General features: G+C 39.4%; 3 protein-coding genes across 7 annotated transcripts; 1 reads left to right on the top strand and 2 right to left on the bottom strand.

The window, feature by feature from the left end:
• Nucleotides 1–1,839: 1,839 nt before the first annotated feature.
• glb1l (galactosidase, beta 1-like) lies at nt 1,840–7,392 on the top strand. Of its 2 annotated transcripts, XM_083908968.1 has the most exons (16): nt 1,840–2,002; nt 2,435–2,604; nt 2,693–2,843; nt 3,328–3,388; nt 3,473–3,567; nt 3,650–3,830; nt 3,910–3,968; nt 4,041–4,162; nt 4,298–4,338; nt 4,821–4,939; nt 5,014–5,088; nt 5,175–5,264; nt 5,414–5,527; nt 5,725–5,856; nt 6,275–6,499; nt 6,576–7,392. In XM_083908968.1, exons 1-16 carry the CDS (start codon nt 1,946–1,948, stop codon nt 6,777–6,779), a joined length of 1,896 nt encoding a protein of 631 aa, XP_083765094.1. In that variant the 5' UTR covers nt 1,840–1,945; the 3' UTR covers nt 6,780–7,392. The 2 variants fall into 2 exon arrangements, with proteins under 2 accessions (XP_083765094.1, XP_083765095.1); XM_083908969.1 differs by lacking the exon at nt 1,840–2,002 and having other exon boundaries at nt 2,496–2,602.
• A 756-nt stretch (nt 7,393–8,148) lies between these two features.
• ankzf1 (ankyrin repeat and zinc finger peptidyl tRNA hydrolase 1) lies at nt 8,149–14,521 on the bottom strand. Of its 4 annotated transcripts, none has more exons than XM_083909045.1 (16): nt 14,444–14,521; nt 13,165–13,290; nt 12,923–13,053; nt 12,734–12,836; nt 12,438–12,649; nt 12,242–12,351; nt 12,001–12,154; nt 11,139–11,361; nt 10,950–11,048; nt 10,706–10,873; nt 9,969–10,085; nt 9,613–9,892; nt 9,411–9,522; nt 8,592–8,759; nt 8,447–8,517; nt 8,149–8,347 (listed from the first exon to the last, which is right to left on the bottom strand). In XM_083909045.1, the coding sequence occupies exons 2-16, from the start codon at nt 13,286–13,288 to the stop codon at nt 8,221–8,223; spliced, it is 2,199 nt and encodes a 732-aa protein (XP_083765171.1). In that variant the 5' UTR covers nt 13,289–13,290; nt 14,444–14,521; the 3' UTR covers nt 8,149–8,220. The 4 variants fall into 4 exon arrangements, with proteins under 4 accessions (XP_083765171.1, XP_083765170.1, XP_083765172.1 ...); XM_083909044.1 differs by having other exon boundaries at nt 13,165–13,311; nt 14,310–14,458; XM_083909046.1 differs by having other exon boundaries at nt 9,969–10,082; nt 13,165–13,311; nt 14,310–14,458.
• LOC310942973 (uncharacterized protein) lies at nt 13,583–17,046 on the bottom strand (the record flags this gene model as incomplete). Its single annotated transcript, XM_083908447.1, has 5 exons — nt 13,583–13,606; nt 15,143–15,311; nt 15,397–15,534; nt 16,763–16,863; nt 16,969–17,046. 5 exons carry the CDS (start codon nt 17,044–17,046, stop codon nt 13,583–13,585), a joined length of 510 nt encoding a protein of 169 aa, XP_083764573.1.
• Nucleotides 17,047–18,831: the final 1,785 nt, after the last annotated feature.

Genomic DNA, 18,831 nt, shown 5'->3' with positions numbered 1-18,831 from the left:
CTATAGCAGCTCAAATCAAGCAGGCATCACACAGTGTTATGTGGCAGCAGTTTACAGTGTTCGTATCAGTCAAAGTCACTCTTGCTGTATAGTGCTGCAGTAAAGTGATGTACTTTAGTGCATTAGTCACTCTTTCTCTTTGTGGTTTTAACATCCATTTTCCACAACCTCAGTGGCTTCAGAGCCCTCTCCTCAGGCACGATCATGCTCATAATAACCAAATTACAAGCCCGTGGATGTCGTTCCTCCTCTCCTTCCCAGGACTATTAACTGCGTCTGCCAGTGGTCTAATGAGCCACAGAGCCCCAGCATTTGCACTATCTGCCATTGAAATCAGTTGCCATTAGCAGTTGTGAGCTTCCGGTTGTCTTAAAATGGAGACTGATGGGTAAAAAGGCGGCGCAGCCTAGGAAATGGAATTACTGTATAATAATAATAATAATAATACTACAGAAGGGGTGGAGCACAAAGAAGAATTTGAACATCTGTAGAACTGTGTGACTAAGAAAAAGTGTTTTCCATTACACACAACAGCATCATCTGCTTTATTGTCAACATGACGGCCTGCAGGCAGACAGCTAGTGTCTTGGAAGAAAGCTTTTGTTTGGCTCACACATTTCCTACACACTTATAGTATATTAACAAGAGTCCAAACTGTAAAACTGCATTGGTCCTGACATGCTTTTTAAAAAAATATATAAAGGTTATTTTGACCATTAAGGATGTAGTTGCATTGTCTTTGTTGTTTGGTGATATGATTAAATCATCTAAAATTTATTTTTACTGTCTGTCCTAGGCCGATATCCTGCACAGAGGTGCTCCTAAATAAAGCACTACAGCGCCACCTAGTGTCCTTCATAACAAAGTCTATCAGCAGAGGTAGTTTTTTGTTGCGATACTGCACAAAAAACTAAAAAATGTTATCATCAACATCAATTTCTTGGCATTAATAGCTAACATTCATATAAAAAAAAAATAAAAGAAACTTGTGTTGTCTACACACTGCATGTTATGCACTGCATGTTGTTATATATTCTTGTTTTAATTCTAAGTAAATTATATAATTTGCGGTGCTCTACAAGTTGATTAACTGACTTTTGTGACACATTTCTGGATATTTGGTGGAGCACTTGTTGGGTTGATTATTTAAAATGATTATTCATTGTTTGTCAGGTTGTTTAATTTCAGTGTTTTTAGAGGCCTCAAAACCTTTTTTTTTTAAAATAATATTACTTACGTAAAAGTCTTAGTACTCAGTATATGACATTTACTGTACTTAAAGTATCAAAAGTAATTTTCTGATATATAATATACTTAAGTTTTGGAAGTAAAAATATTGAAATTAAGGATTTAGCCATGGTAGCTCAGTGGTAGGGTGAGTTTCAGATGGAAGGGTTAAATACATTAAATACAGACGATTACCAACTCTTCTTCTTCTGATTTTATTTGGTAGTAACAAGTAACAAATATAGTTAGGGGGAAATGTTGTGGAGTAAAAGTAAAAGTTGCCAGAATTATAAATAACAAAGTAAAGTACAGATACATTAATTTTGTAATAAAAGTATTTGTACTTTTTTTTTACTATATTGTTGCTGATTTTCTCCTATAGTTATATATTTATTCTTCATTCTCAACTGAATCAAAGTCCTGTGATTTGTTATAATCAAAACATGTGAGGTAGTTACCACCATTACTGTTCATGGACTGGATGGAGTTGAACACGGAGGGGTTTAGGACCCTGCAGGCAGTTCTAACCTAAAGAGAATCACATGCTGCTTGGTCGTGGTCATGTGACTTCCCTAATGAACACAGTCAACAGACATGTGGAGAATAGGACAGAGGAACTACCTACAGACATGAATTCATAGCACTGTGGTGGAAAAACAAGTAGTTTTATGTGGAGGCGGTGAAGGAAAGAAGGAAAGAGGGAAGGGAGGCAGCGAACATGGCCGCTGCTGTGTTGTTACTCTTCGTCGCCTGTTTGTCCCTCAGTGAAAACCTGGTAAGATTCTAAACACCAAGATGACTGAATAACGGAACAGTCACGTGATCTCTCATAGTGAAAGTTATCTACCTGTTTAAATATTGACATATTTTTCAATTATTGTGAAATTCTAATACTGACAGACGGATGAATAGACTTATCATACATCTGTCCACACTGGTCTTTCTCCTGTAACTTTAAAGTTTTAGATGTTAAAACCCTCAAAAATGTTCCTCTTTGCATTCAGATTGTTTTAGATTTGGGAAGTAAACTCAAGTGAAAACCAGTGTAAACCACAACTTTATTTTTTTGGTCCTCCTGTTGCTGAAGCCTTGGGTTTCAGCCTTTTCTTTTTTATGATTTTTACCGATAAATTTGTATTATTTCTTTCTGTATGTTGCACATTCAATAATCATGACTGTCATAATTATCATGTTACTTTATCTCCAGGTCTCCGGTGAAAAATCTTTCTCCATAGACTACAAACACGACTGTTTCCTTAAAGATGGGAAGCCTTTTCAGTTCATTTCAGGCAGCGTCCACTACTCCAGAATCCCCCGACAATACTGGAAGGACCGGCTTGTAAAGATGTACATGACTGGTCTCAACGCTGTCCAAGTGTAAGCTAAAAAACCAGAATGTACATATACTGTATGGATAGTGTTGGTTAGGATCGTAGTACTCTACCTTCTACTCTGCTCCCCACAGATATGTGCCCTGGAACTTCCACGAAGCTGTGCAGGACATCCACGACTTCACAGCTGACAGAGATTTGGAGCATTTTTTGGATCTGGCCAATCAGACTGGTCTTCTGGTTATCCTGCGTCCAGGGCCGTACATCTGTGCAGAATGGGAAATGGTAGTGAAATTGCTTTATGTTTATGTCAACATATAAAGGCTAGGACACAAAATAACTAAAATACTATAAGACTAAATAGAGGTAAGGATTTTCCTAGAAAACGTATCTATGTTAAATAAAAAATAAGAACACATAAAATCATAGAAAACATTCTAAATTGTACACTTTCTAAATCAGCATATTTCATGAAAGTAAAGAATAGTGTTTTATATGTTTAATGTAATGGAAACTGTTTTTCTGTAAAGCATTGTCAGTACAATTTTGGTATTGTGGAGGGATTTTATTTTGAAGGTGCATTTCATACATTTTAAAATACTGCGTCTGCTTTTGCATTGTAGTTTAACAATTATGTATATGGATTAAATATCAGACTTTAGAGACTGATTATATGATAAACCTGCTTTGGATTAGGAAAGGAGAGACGTAATCTTCTAAAAAAAAAAAAAAAAAAACACGTGTTTGTGTACTTGTGTTTTCTTTGTAGGGTGGATTACCGGCGTGGCTTCTTCAGAAACCAAACATCATACTTCGTTCTGCTGACACAGGTACAGGTGACCCGTGCATGTTTAACCTTTTTTATTTATAATGTAACATATCACATCACATGTTTTCGTTTTTCTTCTATCCAGAATATCTGCAGGCTGTCAGCAACTGGCTTGCTGTTCTCCTTCCCAAAATGAAACCGTGGCTCTATATCAATGGGGGAAACATCATCAGTGTCCAGGTAGAGCACTGAATATATACAATATACTGTATATGTAAGTGTTTTCATCTCGTTTTAAATGAACCGTCGTCCTTAATTACAGGTGGAGAATGAATACGGAAGCTACTTCGCCTGCGACTACAACTACATGCGTCACCTGCGCACTCTGTTTCGCCACTTCCTCGGCGAAGACGTGGTGCTGTTCACCACCGACGGAAACACGGACAAGGAGATGAAGTGCGGTACTCTGGAGGGATTATATGCCACGGTGGACTTTGGCACAGGTGTGCGTTACGTCTGCTTATGTGAAGCTTACATCATAGTAGAAATGTAGAATCACCTCGGTTTCTTTCCTCATTTCAGACACCAATGTAACCAAAGCCTTCAGTCGGCAAAGAAGGTTCGAACCTCAAGGCCCCCTGGTCAGTTCAGCTCAAATTCTTGTCATTTTGAGTCATTTCTATCTCTTCAAACTAAAACGTAGGGTGTTGTAGGTGAACTCGGAGTTCTACACTGGCTGGTTGGACCACTGGGGAGATCCACATGCTGTGGTCAACACTCAGAAGGTCAGCAAAGTGCTAGCAGAGATGCTAACCATGGGGGCCAACGTCAACATGTATGTCCCTCCAAACTCTGTCCTTCCACAGTTTCCTTTGTGTAAAAAAAATGGATACAAACCAATGCAGTTGCTCTGTGTGGTTTTGATTTCTCTAAAAAACAAACCTGTCTATCCTCCCCTTTTTTTCCCCAGGTACATGTTTGAGGGAGGCACTAACTTTGGCTACTGGAATGGTAAAGTCTTTTTGATTTGAATATAGCATACAGTGCTGGAGATAAAAGTCAATTTTTTTTGGTTCAGTCATCATCTCCGAGTAGGGGTGTGCTAAAAAAATTGATTCATATAAGAATAGCGATTCTCATTTAATACGATAAAAATGTCCCAGAATCGATTTAAAGAGGCACTTTTATTTTTGTTACTTATGCAATATATGATATTGCTTTTATGCAACAGTTACAATAATTGCATCTAAACATGGATAAATGTTTAAAACTTAATCAGTCTGAAAAAGAATGTCCGTTTGTCATTCAGACTTGCAAAGCAGACTGTAGTGGATCGTCCTTTGCACACCTATAGATTGAAGCAGAAATCATTATGAATCATTATTACTCGAAAATCGAATTTGGATCGAATCGTAGCCCCAAAAATCAGAATCAAATCGTGAGATAGTAAAAGATTCCCACCCCTATCTCTGAGTATATCTCTTCTCTTCAAGGCGCCGATCACGACAACAAGTATCGCTCCGTCGTGACCAGTTACGACTATGACGCCCCGCTATCTGAGGCAGGAGACCCCACAGAGAAGCTGCTGGCCATCAGAGAAGTCATCAAACAGGTACTTCTGCCTCCCTCAGAAGTTGTTGACCTGTAGGTAACGTCTGAAATCTGATTTTTTAATTTCCTCTGCAGTTCAGAGAAATTCCTTCCGGATCCATGCCGCCAGCAACTCCCAAGTTCGCCTATGGCTTTGTGACCCTGACAAAGGTAATACTGCATTATTATTTCATGTTCATAAAGAGCACAACAGGCTGAGTTTTAATGTCAATAAAGGGGAGAAAAAACTTTTCCAGGTTGGAAGCATCAATGATGTTTTGAACACCATTGCGCCTCTGGGGCCGGTCAAATCTCCGAATCCGCTGACGTTTGAAGAGATAAAGCAGGTACGGTGGTGTCTCTTTAGAGTCAACAACAGGAAGGGGAGGGGAGGGGAGGGGAGGGGAGGGGAGGGGGGACAGGTGAAACTCTTGAAACATGGAGAACTTCTAGAGCGTTGTGTCTGCAACATGTCTATATGTCTATTGTGTTGTAGTACTATGGATACGTGCTGTATCGAACCGCGCTGCCCCGGGACCTCTCAAAGCCCACGCCACTTATCTCCCCTCTGAATGGGGTTCATGACCGTGCATATGTGTCCGTCAATGGGGTAAGCCTTTACAATGAACTATTGTTGTCCACTCCAATGACATTTTCAGGTCATGTATGTGGGGGAAAAAAACATCACAGGTTAAAGGGCAAATATTCTTGCTCGTGTAATGACATGTAGAGGTGTTTCAAGTGTTCTTTTTTAAACGTTTATGTTGGCGAACATACATGTGTGTGTGTGTGTGTCTGTATGAACAGGTTTTCCAGGGCCTGCTGGAACGAGACAAAGTGCTGGTAATGAACGTCACTGGACAGCAGGGGGACACATTGGACATCCTTATCGAGAACATGGGCAGGGTTAACTTTGGCAGCAAAATCAATGACTACAAGGTATCACTTTGTTTGTTTTAGCTTCAGACTCAAAGGAATAAGTCACAATGTGGAAGTTTAACAGGTGGCAGATGGTACAAATTGAAAGACAAGGACATAGACAATAAAGCAATAGTGATAATAGAAATCAAATAAACAGATAAATAAACTTAAAGTTGCTTTCTTAGGTCATGTTTTGTCGACATGACGATTTATCCTCCACAGGAGTGTCACAGGGTCATATCTATTATATTATATCTATAAATATTTAAATATAGCATTAGCACCGCTCCTGCTCCTGCTCCTGTTAGCTGTGATTATATGAAACACGCATGAAAAAATAATGACTATTTCCCAGTATTCTTTATTTACAGTGTGTAAAAGCTACTCACTCAGAGTTCAAATGCTTGGTGGTAAACGGTCCACGGTGTTCTTGCAGGGCCTTGTGAGCAACCTGTTCCTGGGTAAAGACATGTTGACCGACTGGAGGATCTATCCTCTGGATATCGATGGAGCCATCACTGGCGGATGGCCGCATTATCTATGGTCACTCCCCCGCCCGCCTCAGAAAGAAGCCTCAGCTGGACCGACCTTCTACAAGGGAACGTTGCAGCCCAACGGCTTAGCGTGGGACACTTTTCTCAGACTTAGTGAATGGAGAAAGGTAATGTGGACGTGGTACTTGCTGTCTGGGCTGTATCTTCTCTGATGTTGATTTTTTTTTTCCTGTTTTCTATCAGGGTCAGGTTTGGGTGAATGGTGTGAACCTGGGGCGATACTGGCCAGCCAGAGGCCCTCAGATGACTCTCTATGTCCCGGGATCTTTGCTCAGCACCAGCCGAGCCAACAACATCACAGTGCTGGAGCTGGAGGGGGCGCCAGCGCATGCGCGAGTTCTGTTCATGGATCGGCCTCAGCTCAATTTCACTGTTGATAAATCATAACAGAGTGCACCTGATTTTATACTGCACGCACACAAACCACCTGAGCATTACCATATAGATTTAAGTGGAGTCAAAACTTTATCAGTAACAGCTGTTTTGAATAGTGAAGAAAGCCCCTATTGTCTGGTGAAAAGAAATACAAAAATATGCATATATGCTAGGGATTATTCAGAGAAAACTACATGTGATTTTCAAGGTGGGCAGTACATATAATATTATATATATATATATATATATAATAGTTTATATAGATTTCAATTTAGGAATGAGAATTGAACTTTTTTAAATTAAATTAATCGATTTTATTTCATTTTTACAGTGACAGTTGTGACAGCCAAACAGTACACCGCAGAGAACGACATTTGTAAATATAAAATGAGAGAAATATTCAAATAACCTGTGTGGAACAGAGTTACAGGCCATAGATGTTATTTTGCCGGATACCTTTTTGTGGTTCTTTCTGTACATATTCCATTCCTTATGTGAAGCAATGCAGAGTTTTTAACTTTAAAAAAAGTGGTGACTGTTTTGCAGTCAATTTGCTGGATTTAATCAGTTTGTATGCATTGATTTTTGTATCTTTTATTACTTTTCTTAAAAAAATAACACATTAACTCCATTTACGTGTATCTCTTTTTTCAATGATGCAACGACGACGTAATTACACTGATGAAACTAAAGATATCAACACGTCGCAGAAGGAAAAGCTGAGCTGATAAAAAAAATGATGGCTTAAATTTTGTTAAGTTGATTCACTTCCAGGAACTTACTGATACTGCAAGGACTTGGCTGATTAAGGAACATCGGCAATCCATAGAATGTCTGCTTTAGGACATGATGAAGGACATGATCCTTTTTCTTGGTTAAGACAAATGGATTGGGAAGATGAAACAACAGATGCTGTAAAATGTCTTTTAATGTCTTAGGTTTAGTATTTAGTGCGTGTATAAATAATCTCTGAATATGATGTAAAAAGTGCCAAAGCACTGGTTTGAAAATGGAGTGATACTTGATCATCAGGGTATCCTCTAGTCCTCTGTAATTCAACTCAATCTATAGCTAATCCCATCTGGTGCACTGGTTCAGCTTTAGCAAATAAAACCCCTGATGTAATTCCACATTATACTCCATACTACTTTCTTCCGAGATATTTCATCATCATTTATTTAAATATAGAAAGTTCTGACCGATAAATTGCAAGATTTTGTTAAAAAATTTAATAGAAAAAGCATCTTTGACACAAGATTTAGCGAAGGCAGAATCATGTGATGTTCCAGATCTAAACAAGTTTCAAATGACCAGCAGCTTCATGCTCATAATTACTATAATTAAGATTATTAGAGATCACAGTAGGTCATGTTATGTCACGTTATGTCATTTGTTAGCTTTTATTTCAGGACTGAACATTTATGCACGTTTTTTTAAAATGTCCTCGCGGGTGTTAGTTCTTGCCTGGGAGAGGGTTTGCTTTTCGATGTGCTTGGACACAGCGAGGGGTGCAGAACCAATAGTCCAGGTACTGAAACGGGACCTTCCCAAGCAAGGACTCCCCACACGACCAGCACCTCCTGGGAAACCCACACAAAAACACACACAGCAGACATTTTCTGAGTAACAATCATTAATTGGAATGAATGCACAGTTCAGTTGGCGCTTGTAGCTCTTACTTGATGTTGGAGATGCCGACTCCTGATGCAGCGACCTGCTCTGCCAACCGTTTCTCTGCTGCCAGAGCTCTCTAAAAAACAAACTGAACATTAATGTCTGTTCTTCTTTTAAAAAAACAACAACAAAAACGCAACAATAACTCACCTTTTCCCGATCGCTCAGCGACGCAAACCTTCTCTTTTCCTCTGCCTCCGTCTCCTCTTTCTTCTTCTCCTCCTTCTGCTCTTTCTCTCGCTGTTTCCTCACTGCTTTCTGAGCCCTTTTCTTCTCCACCTTTTTGGATTCAATCTCTGCCGTCAGTGGCCCGGGCACCTGGAGGAGTGGCGGAGTTGAACGTAAAAAACTCACTCAAAACCCACTTTTTTTTAAAGGACTCATATTATACCCTATTTCTCCAAGTTAAACTAAAAGGGACAGGAAATGACATCCGCCAGAGAGGCTACTGGGAGCTAACAGCAGTTAGCATTTGGAAAAGTGATCATTTGCAGGCTCTAGCAGGCACATTGCCGTCATATATAACATGTATCCACTGGACAGATAAATCCTCTGAGGCTGGAAGTTTGTGTAGGACTCTGTGCTTCACTGTGGAGCCAAGAATGGAACTTTTCTCGGACTTCCGGTTTTTCGAATGCCGTTGCCCTCACCAGCACTCTCCGCCAGGAATTTAGCGCATTGTGGCGTCCCATTGAGCGCGGAAGTCAACATTGTGTGTTTTATCTCCTGTACTTAAACTGAGGAGGACCACAAACACATGAGTGAGTCATCTTTTCTCACACTTTGCCTACTGATAGGACCTCCAGAGTCCCAAATATAGGGATTTAAATGATTAAAAAGTTGATTTTGCATAATATGGGACCTTTGAACTTGCTTTTAGTTTGTAATTGCATTACTTTATCAGAACAATTATTATTATAAGTAATAAACCAAAAGCTTGCATGTGATTGATATTACTTCAGCTCTCACCTGTGCCTTGCTGTAGTCATATTTGTCAGGATTCTCGCCCATGTATTTACGAAACACACTTCTTGTGTCTTTGTCAGGGGCGACAATATACGGGGTGTGCCCTTTGTTATCCCTGTAAAAGAATATTGCAGATATAAAAAGGTGCAAGTATTTCACTTTCTCTCTAATTGATGATCTATTAGTGTGTTGTTGTTTTTCATACCTGCAGGCTGGGTCTGCTCCTGCGTCTAGGAGCAGCCTGACCGCTGCCTTTTGTGCGGCAGCAGTCGCAACGTGCAGCAAAGTGAAGCCCGCGGAGTCTATGGGTTTATTAAGAAGAGCTCTTGCATTTGAGTTGTCGGTCGCCAACTGCTCTTGACTCTGAAGAGTGGTTTCTTCATTTAGCTCCAGCAGTCTGCTTAGGGTGTCCACGTCCCCACTCTTGCAGGCCGTAAAGAGGCCGTCTCTCAGGCCATAATCCCAAGACTCATCATCGACAGATTCTATGAAGACACAGGAAGCTAGATTATGAGTTGTGAAGAGAGCCATGAAATGGTAAGAAAAAGACCTTCGACTCACCCTCCACTTGTTTCTTGCTCTGTGCTTTCTTCTTTCCCTTGGTTTTCGTTTGTGTCTCTTGAGTGGCGCCCTCTGTTGGTGTAGGCCCCTGTAACACCTCTTCTGGATCATCTGCTTCTGTAACAGGGTTATTATAGTTAACGAAAACTAAGTCTAATACTGAAACTAGCAGTGAAAATATAATTTAGTTAACAGAAAACGAAATAAAAACTGCAATGAACAAAGCAAAACTAACTCAAACTAAACTGAATTATAGATAATTTCAGCTTCATCTTTGTTTTTCCCAAACTTAATTCTGGAATACAGACCATTTGAAGTTTTACTTTGGATTTACCTGCAGGTGTTAAATGTTAAAGAATGAAATTAAAGGATTTGATAATCCGTATTTGGTGTCACACATTCTTTCATCCTTTTCAGCGTCTACAAGTCAAGGCTTTCTCGCCATACCTGAAAAACTAAGACTAAAAATAAAAAGTAAACTAAATCAACTAAATCATTTGTTGAAATAACTAAAACTAAACAGAATTTTTTTTAAAAGCAAACAGAATTTTTTTATAAAAACGAATTAAAATGTCAAAACTATAACAACCTTGTTCTGTATTACTCAATGCTGTCACAGATCGATATGGAATTTCATGAACCTTTGTTGAACCTCTTAAGTGAGAAATAAGCATTCCTATTGGTTCCTGTGACGTAGCTATGTCCACGTACGTGACAGCTCACTGGAATTGACCTACCATCAGTTTGCATTTTGGCTCCCTCCTTCTTTCTCCTCCTCCTCTTCTTGTGTCTGGGAGGACAGATTTCATATTCCCTGAGGTCCAGGGTTCCTAATGTCAGCTCCTCCATGTGTAGCTGGATGTCTCCACCCTCCTCTTTATCTGAGCTGTCTGGGTTTTCTTCTGCTGATGCCAAAAAAGGGGTTTCATGATAAGTAAAGTTAATCTACAGTTACTTTAAATCCAAACATGTTAAACTTACCTGGCTCTGGATCGGAGTTTTTCGGTTCCACCGCTTTGACAGTTTTCTTCCACACCTTTTTGGATGGACTGAAGACTGCAGACATGTCTGTGTCTCTCCCTGCATTAAGATATTTCTGATTATACCTTTGGCTGTATGACAGTGAGCAGACAACATGTCATTACTCCCCGAGTATGTTATTCAGCTCACCATAAACATGAACCGTGGAGAGCATCCCGTGTACGCGCAGCACTTCTCGAAACGTTGACCTGCGCGTCGGGAAGGGAAGCGTGCTGATCCTGGGGTCTTTCTTGTCAAAAGGTGCTGGCCGACCGCTAAAGAATATGCTCTTGTTGTAGCTAGGGGCTCGTAGGAATATTGCCGAGGCCTCCTTCAAGTGTTCGGCCCAGGTTACAAGGAGATCCTGAATATCCTGCAAAAAAAGAGTCACAAACTTTTACATTAACTAGTCTGTAAATTAAGAACCATATTAAGTCTGAACAGCCTGTTTACGTAAAAAACCAGAGTTTATGGCTGACGAGTGTTCCCGAAAAAGTGTCCTCCACAGTAGCTTATGTTTTTAGATTTATTCGACAAAAATTACAAAAGAAAAAGCATACATATGGACACTTATCGCTTATTCAAAAAACGTTAACTCCTCCGAATCTCAATCCATCCCACACCTTGAGTGAACTTCCCATCCAGCAATCAACCCCAGTCCCCTTAAAGCTACAGGCGCTTATTTTTTATTCTATCCAATAAGAAACAAATCATGACATTTTCAATGAAATGCCAATGCTCGAGTGCAACAAATACAGTGCAAATATGAATTAAATATGAATTAAATAAAGGACATAACACTTTTAAATGCTGTTGCATCATTAAAACGAATAGTAACGCAACTCAACCATGAACTGAAACTACCGTAAAAATACATAAATTATTCATGGAGGAGGATTAATGCCCTCACAGGTTACACAAAGATAGGGCCCAACTAGGAATATGTGGATCGTTGAACAAACATTATTAAGCATTAGTATAACCAAAACAGTTGAACAGATGATAATCTTGCCTTGACGAGAGCTGCCTCATTGTGTCGCCTCAGAGCAGCCCCGGCAGACTTCGGCGCGTGGCTGCGATTCTGTGAGTCTCTCAGTCCTTGAGCGGTTCCGCGCTTCGCTCGCACCGTGTATCGGTGGAAAGTCTTGTGCTGAAGGACTTCTTTTCTGGAACACAAATACAGCTCGATGGCTCTTCGCTCATTGTGGATAATGTGGAATCTAAAGCACAGATATCAAACACATTCTGCTTACCCTTGGAATATAGCACCAGCAAAATGGCCTCCACCTGTCATGAGAATGACCCACACCGTCTTTCTACTTAAAGCCATGAGAGAGGATCCTGCATCCAGCTCATCATTCGCCTGAAAAGATTGCAAGAACAAAACATGGAGTTAGGATTAAGTGAGAAGTTCAACACTTGTCAATGACTGAACCTGCTGAATCTCACCTTCCCCGGCAGAATACAGCGATGGACCGATAGATACTGTCCAACTAAGTTCTGGAAAACCACTTTGCTAGAGAGCCGAAAAGTAATTGAACCAGTTTCAATTGAGCTGTCATTGTCTGTGCCTGGAGCGTTACTGCTTGCTCCTCCACCATCGCTGTTCGAGTTCTCTTCCTCGGAATCAGACTCTGAGCCTGAGATACTGGACATGTCTCCTGTATAGAGATGAGTGAAAATCAATTAGCTGTTACCCTTACACTCCTTTTACATGCTGTGCTAGATGTGTAAGACTTTCTCACCAGCTCCAGTTTTCCTCTCAAACTCCTCCGCTGTGACGGGTGACAACCCTGCCAACTTTTGTCTCAAGTTGAAGCGATGCCAGTCGAGCTTGTAGTGCTCCATCTGACGCGGTGACCCAAAAGACATCATCACGTTAGCATCTTTTATTTGAACAAAACAACGAGGAGCGTTTTTCCGACGACGATCACCTGCTCCTCGCGGCTGATGAAGGGACACCTGCAGGCTGAGCAGACCATCTTGTCCGACACCTCTTTGGCCAAGTTGCACTCTCGCCGTCCGTCATCCTCCACGCGTTTGTCTTCCAACACTGTGCTAGGGTCTATGTGTTAAACAAAGAGAAAGTCAGAGCACAGAAGAGCTGCAGTTTATATACAGTACATATATATATATATATATGTATATATATATGTATATATATATATGTACATACCAGGGGGGACAAGCTCTGTGTTGGCAGATGGCTTCAGGAAAGTCCTCACTTCTCTCAGTCCAAGCAGAGCCTCATCATTTGGGCAAAGATCGAAGATGGAGCGCTGGTCAACACAAGTCGTCATCACTGTAGGTTTGATTTACCAGACTTTGGGGCAAAACAAACAGATAAACCTCAAGTCAGTAAAATTGCATCTGCCTTTGATCTTAAGTATAAAGGTCAAAGACAGGTTAAGATCAAAAACAGATATACGTCTTTGATATTTGCTTATATCTGCAAATGTCTCTGATCTTAATGTCTCTGATCTTCGCACCCCATTCATCCCATGGAAAACCTCTGTCTGATACAATTCAATGGAATACCTTTGTTCAGCATGGCTAGGAAATTAACGGCACACTATTACCGCATGTTTTGATTTTTACTTACAGGGGTTTTCCCATACCTGCATGACATCATTTATGGAATAATTAGAAGTGGAATAACAATGATGGATTTTAAAACAATTTTCAAAGCAGACACTAAACAGAGATGGTAATATTGTATCACGAATCATGATGAGAAGCGCTTGCAATAACGTGAAATGTGAAATATTGTTAAAAGTTCACTAAAAAAAGGCTCTCTAACTTGAAAATTCCACAAGGGGGCGCCACCTGTTTTTCACTTTTTAAATGATCTCGAGCGTGTTTCGTTTACAACCACAATGTAAGGTCACGTGATTTCAGTGTGCTTTACTTAAATACATTGTTTTATTGCAATATTATCTGCCAGTCGAGCTTGTAGTGCTCCATCTGACGCGGTGACGGTCAGATGGTCTATCGCGAAATACGGTTATTTTGGTATGGATAATCGTGAAATTATTCATATTCATGTTCATATTTTGCCCAAGCATTATGAACTACACTAGTCCGTTACTGAAAAAACACACATTACGTCACAGGCAGTATAAATCGATCGAACACAATGATTAAAGCTGAGTTTAAAGTCACTTAGCCTGAATCTGTCCTTTGACCAAACACGTGTCGTGCTAACGTCACTAGCGGTGAAATGTGTCGTTAGTTTGGCAACCCTTAATAACACATTTTTAAGTCAATGGCAGATTATGGTACGAGTAACAACTACTTACTAACTTAAAAATAGCCGCTTACCATAAACATATGTCAGCCGGAGGAGTGAGGTTTCACCGTGTGTCGTACAGCGTCGAGGATGAAAACAACAGCAAACGTCAAACATCCACGTTTTCAAACGGAATTATATGCTGGGATGTATGTGACAACAGTACCGTGAGTGGAAACAACAGAAGAAAGACAGCTAACTGGACCCGAAGTGTCTCAGCCTACGTTAGAAAAACACGTTTCCTCTATTTCCTTCATCCAGTCATGATAAACTACGGAAGCCTCAACGTGTCACAAGGGATAAAAAGGCGAAGCAGTGTATAATGTGAGTGTACCCTGACTTATCGCTGTAAGAATAACACGATTTTCTCATTTAATGTTATGTCTACTCAACTGTAGTAAAAAATGCATTTTTTAATGATTTCAGGACACTTTGTCACTTGTGAACCACATAATTGTTTCTATACTATATGCCCTCACATTAAATTACAATTTACAGAGATAGGTCTACAGAATATCTCAGAAATCCCTCCACTGTACGCACACGTCAAATGCAAGCATGTTTTTTTTAAATGCATAATTTGAAAATATTATGTTGTTTGTTAAATACTATAATGTACAAATTTATTGGCACCTGTACTTATAGGGTGACATAAAGGAAAACACTTTATTGGGTGCAGCAGAATATATACACAAATTGAGTTATAAATATTACATTAAGCACATAATTAACAAGTGTGATTCTTTACAAAACAAATAAAACATACATTTTTGAATCACGTAGGTTTGCTTTGATTTCTCCTTGTTCAGGAATGGATCAAAGCCCCTGCTGTTGGCAAAGAAAGGCAGTATATTACAAACGGTACCAAAAAGAAGTTGCCCAGGATGTAGATATCCTCCACGCTCTCCTTACCAGCCACATTACGAGCTTTGGCCTCTGCCAGAAGTTGTTTCGCCTCCGAAATTTCTGCAGTGAGGTTTTTTGCTTTGTTTCTTAGACGCTCACTCCTTTCCTCTAAATAGCTCTTTAGGTTTCTGTAACACGGGGAAGTCAACAGAGCAGTTCTGCACATTTAAAAAAACGTCCTTTACTGTGCACGAAACACACAACAATCTATACCTGTCCTCGGAGGCTTGGCCATTCAGTTGTTCAGAAAGCTCCTTTTCCTCTAGCAGCATTTCACCCAGTTGCTGTAACGCATCAATAACTCCACCATTTGCCATCTTCATCTCCATCCACCACTCAGTTTTTCTCGTGCTGCAAATAAGAGATGAACTTATTAGACAATAAACAACTACACACAAATCATCACACTTCAAATGTATGGTTTTTTTTAACTTTACAGAATGAACTGCTTCTGTCCAATGGATCATATAAAAGGGATGTGATCCCTTTCCACAAAATGTATATTTTTCAAAAATATGGTTAACTGTGGGTTTACATTTGTAATTTGTACCTGGTGAGCAGTGTAAACTTAAAATTTCCAGTCAGAAAATACAGTCAAACAGTGACCAAAAGCAGCAAAAGCATAGCTCTCCTAAGCCTTCATACCTCATACAACCACACATAAAACCTGAATTATTCCTTTAATTTACTTTCAACAAGTCCTAATCTTTTTCAATTTGATGTGATTAAATACAGTATTATCACTTCTGAATTCAATGGTTTTAGTTCTTACTAAGATAAGACTTGACTTTAGTTATTTTTTACACCTGATAAGGGCTTTTATATCAGAATCAGAATACTTTATTAATCCCTGTGGGGAAATTGTTTTGTTCCAGATGCTCCGTGCAAAGAAGGAAAGAAATACAGCATGAGGAAGAGCAAGAGCTAGATATACAGATATAAATAAAACAGTAAAATAGGCAATAAGCTAAATGAAATAAAATAAATAATACAACAATAAAGTAGACAATCAGGAAATATATACAATATGGAATGTGGAAGAGTCATGTGAAATTTGTTTGGGAAACAAATTAAACATAAAAATACGCAATTTCTGACTTTTTTCACCTCAGAATTGTGACATTAATCTCAGAAATCTGACTTAAATATCAGAATTCTGTCTTTAATCTCAGAATTCTGATTTAAATCTCAGAATTCTGTTTTCTTCTTAGAATTCAGATATTGATCTCAAAATTCTCTTTTCTATTCATAATTATATGTTTAATTCTGAGTTTAATCTGAATTTAATCTCACAGTTCTGTCTTTTGTTTCCATTTTTTAACATGGTCCCAATCAAATCAATTAAACATGCTACAAACAAATAAATAGAATCTATAATGTATATTTAATATATATATACATATATATATATGAAAAATTAAAAAATATAATTTGTTGCCACCAGCAAGCCTCTCAGTGTTTGGTCTGTTGAAAACAAAACTATTACAGGAGTGAAAGCAACAGTTAGTGACAGAAGAACCAGTTTCTGTTGAGCCTGCGTTCACATTTGGACTGAACCGAACAAAAAGAACCACATTACCATTCAAGTGCCTCCTGCTCGACACGCTGCCTTTGCTCCTGAACGACCTCCAGTTTGAGCCTGTTCTCCTGGACAGTTTGTTGCCATGTGTTCATCTGCTCCTGTAATTCAGCGACACAAACACAAACACAAACACAACACACGGCGTCACTATTGTTTTCTGCTCAAAGGTGAACTTCTTCCGCTGTTTCCTTCGTCGGTCTCACCGTCATTAGCTGTAGCCACAAACACGGAGCTTTACACGTTTGGTTGTTGCAGTGAATTCGTGTTGACGGTAACTTCATGTCGTCGTACCGTGGAATCGTCACGGCACGTGACGGGTGCAAATACGACAATGATGCATTTCTGTTTAATTTAAATCATTTAAACATGATCGCCTTTGTATTATCTGTCTCCATTTCGCCCTGCAGAGCCCGGATAGCTCAGTCGGTAGAGCATCAGACTTTTAATCTGAGGGTCCAGGGTTCAAGTCCCTGTTCGGGCGATAATTTATTTTCACTTTAAGAAGAATGTGTTGATCCACTTTACGTTTGATGACCAAGTTTCTAGATGTGTTGTTAAACCAGTAGCTAGTAGATCTTGCTGCAGTTTAGAGCTCAAACCTGGATATTCTTGTAGTGTGAGAGTCACAGTTCAGCTTGATGCATTTTTCAATGAGATATAGTGACTTAAAGTGTGGTTGACCAAATGGTTGAGTAGTACCTTAAAGGGTTAAGTGAGTTAACATAATGTTATAAACGGCTGTCATTTCCCATAGAAATGATCAGTTACCTTTAAGTTCATCCCTGATCTTTTCCAATTTTAGGAAAAAACACGACATCCTGAAGCCATTGAGAGACTGCAGGGACGTGATCTGATTTCCACAGGAGTAGAACGGCGACAGAGTGCTAGTGAAGATGTAAAAGCTAGGGAGTCTATCTGTTTAGAGGTGAACAGAGCACGGTTCTGAGGGCCTCCAAATATTGCAATGAAAGGGCATTTCTTAATTGCAATACTAATTATTTTAGACATAATCTCAAAATATTCCTGCCAAAAATTGTGTAACTTTGAGCAAGAATAGAACATGTGATTTAAATTGCATGGAGATTGATGGCATCTGTCACACCTATCTTCCACTATCACACAGTAATCGTTTTAAATATGTTATAAAAATGAAAATGAGAATAAGTATGTAAAAACGACCATTCCCTCTCATGTCTGATTCATCATAATCAGCCGCCTTCAACAATGTTACATTTAAAATTACCTTCAGGGCCAGCCCAAGCCTTTTTGGGGTCCCTAAGCTGATTTTGATTTGGGCCCCCTCCCGTCAGCTTAGGAGTCTGTTATTGATACAAATGTAATACTATAAATTACATTAAATATATTATAGCTGTTATTTATGGCAAATCGGTGTCAATCTTTAACATTAGAGGGTAGTAAAATTGCCTAGTTTTAATTTTCAAAGTGACTTAGTGTTGTGATACCGAATGTCAAGGGGGAAAAATTACTAAATTTCAACAGCATTTGCTGCAAACTAGTAAACCGGTTGAAGAGCCTTGGTTTTGAAAACTTGGAACAGATGCGATTTAGTTCCGATTTCTGAATGTCGCTAAAGACAGATTATAGATTATAGATTTCTTTAGCCCTTCTGTAGCCCTCAGGACCGCCGCGGAACGACCGTTCGATCACAGACAAGATTCATCAGCGTAGCTCAGTACCGTAATTCCTAAATGGTTGAATAACTTCCAGATATTGAAAGTGAAAGTTACCTGAAAGAGACAAAAAGAGGCAGAAGCACTCGCTCACTGAACATTTTTTTTGAAAATTCTACAGCCATACAGTCAAAACTAGAAAAGCAGTTTTTCCATTGCGGACATTTCTTGAAAATTTCATTCAAATCCGTCTGTGAGTTTTCGAGTTAACTGACAGACAAACAAACAAACTCCAGCGAAAACATATATGCCTCCTTGGTGGAGGTCAATAAATCCAGGTGGCCTGATTATCATGATGGTCATAAGAGGGTTAATATGTTAAAAATGGTTGGTTAGGGGCCCCCAAGCAGCCGCTTAATTCACTTATACCTAGGA

Source organism: Microchirus variegatus (assembly GCF_963457635.1).
Source record: "Microchirus variegatus genome assembly, chromosome: 22".
NCBI classification, from domain to species: Eukaryota; Metazoa; Chordata; class Actinopteri; order Pleuronectiformes; family Soleidae; genus Microchirus; species Microchirus variegatus.
Note: the sequence above shows the minus strand (reverse complement) of the source record. Positions and strands in the feature narration are given on the sequence as shown.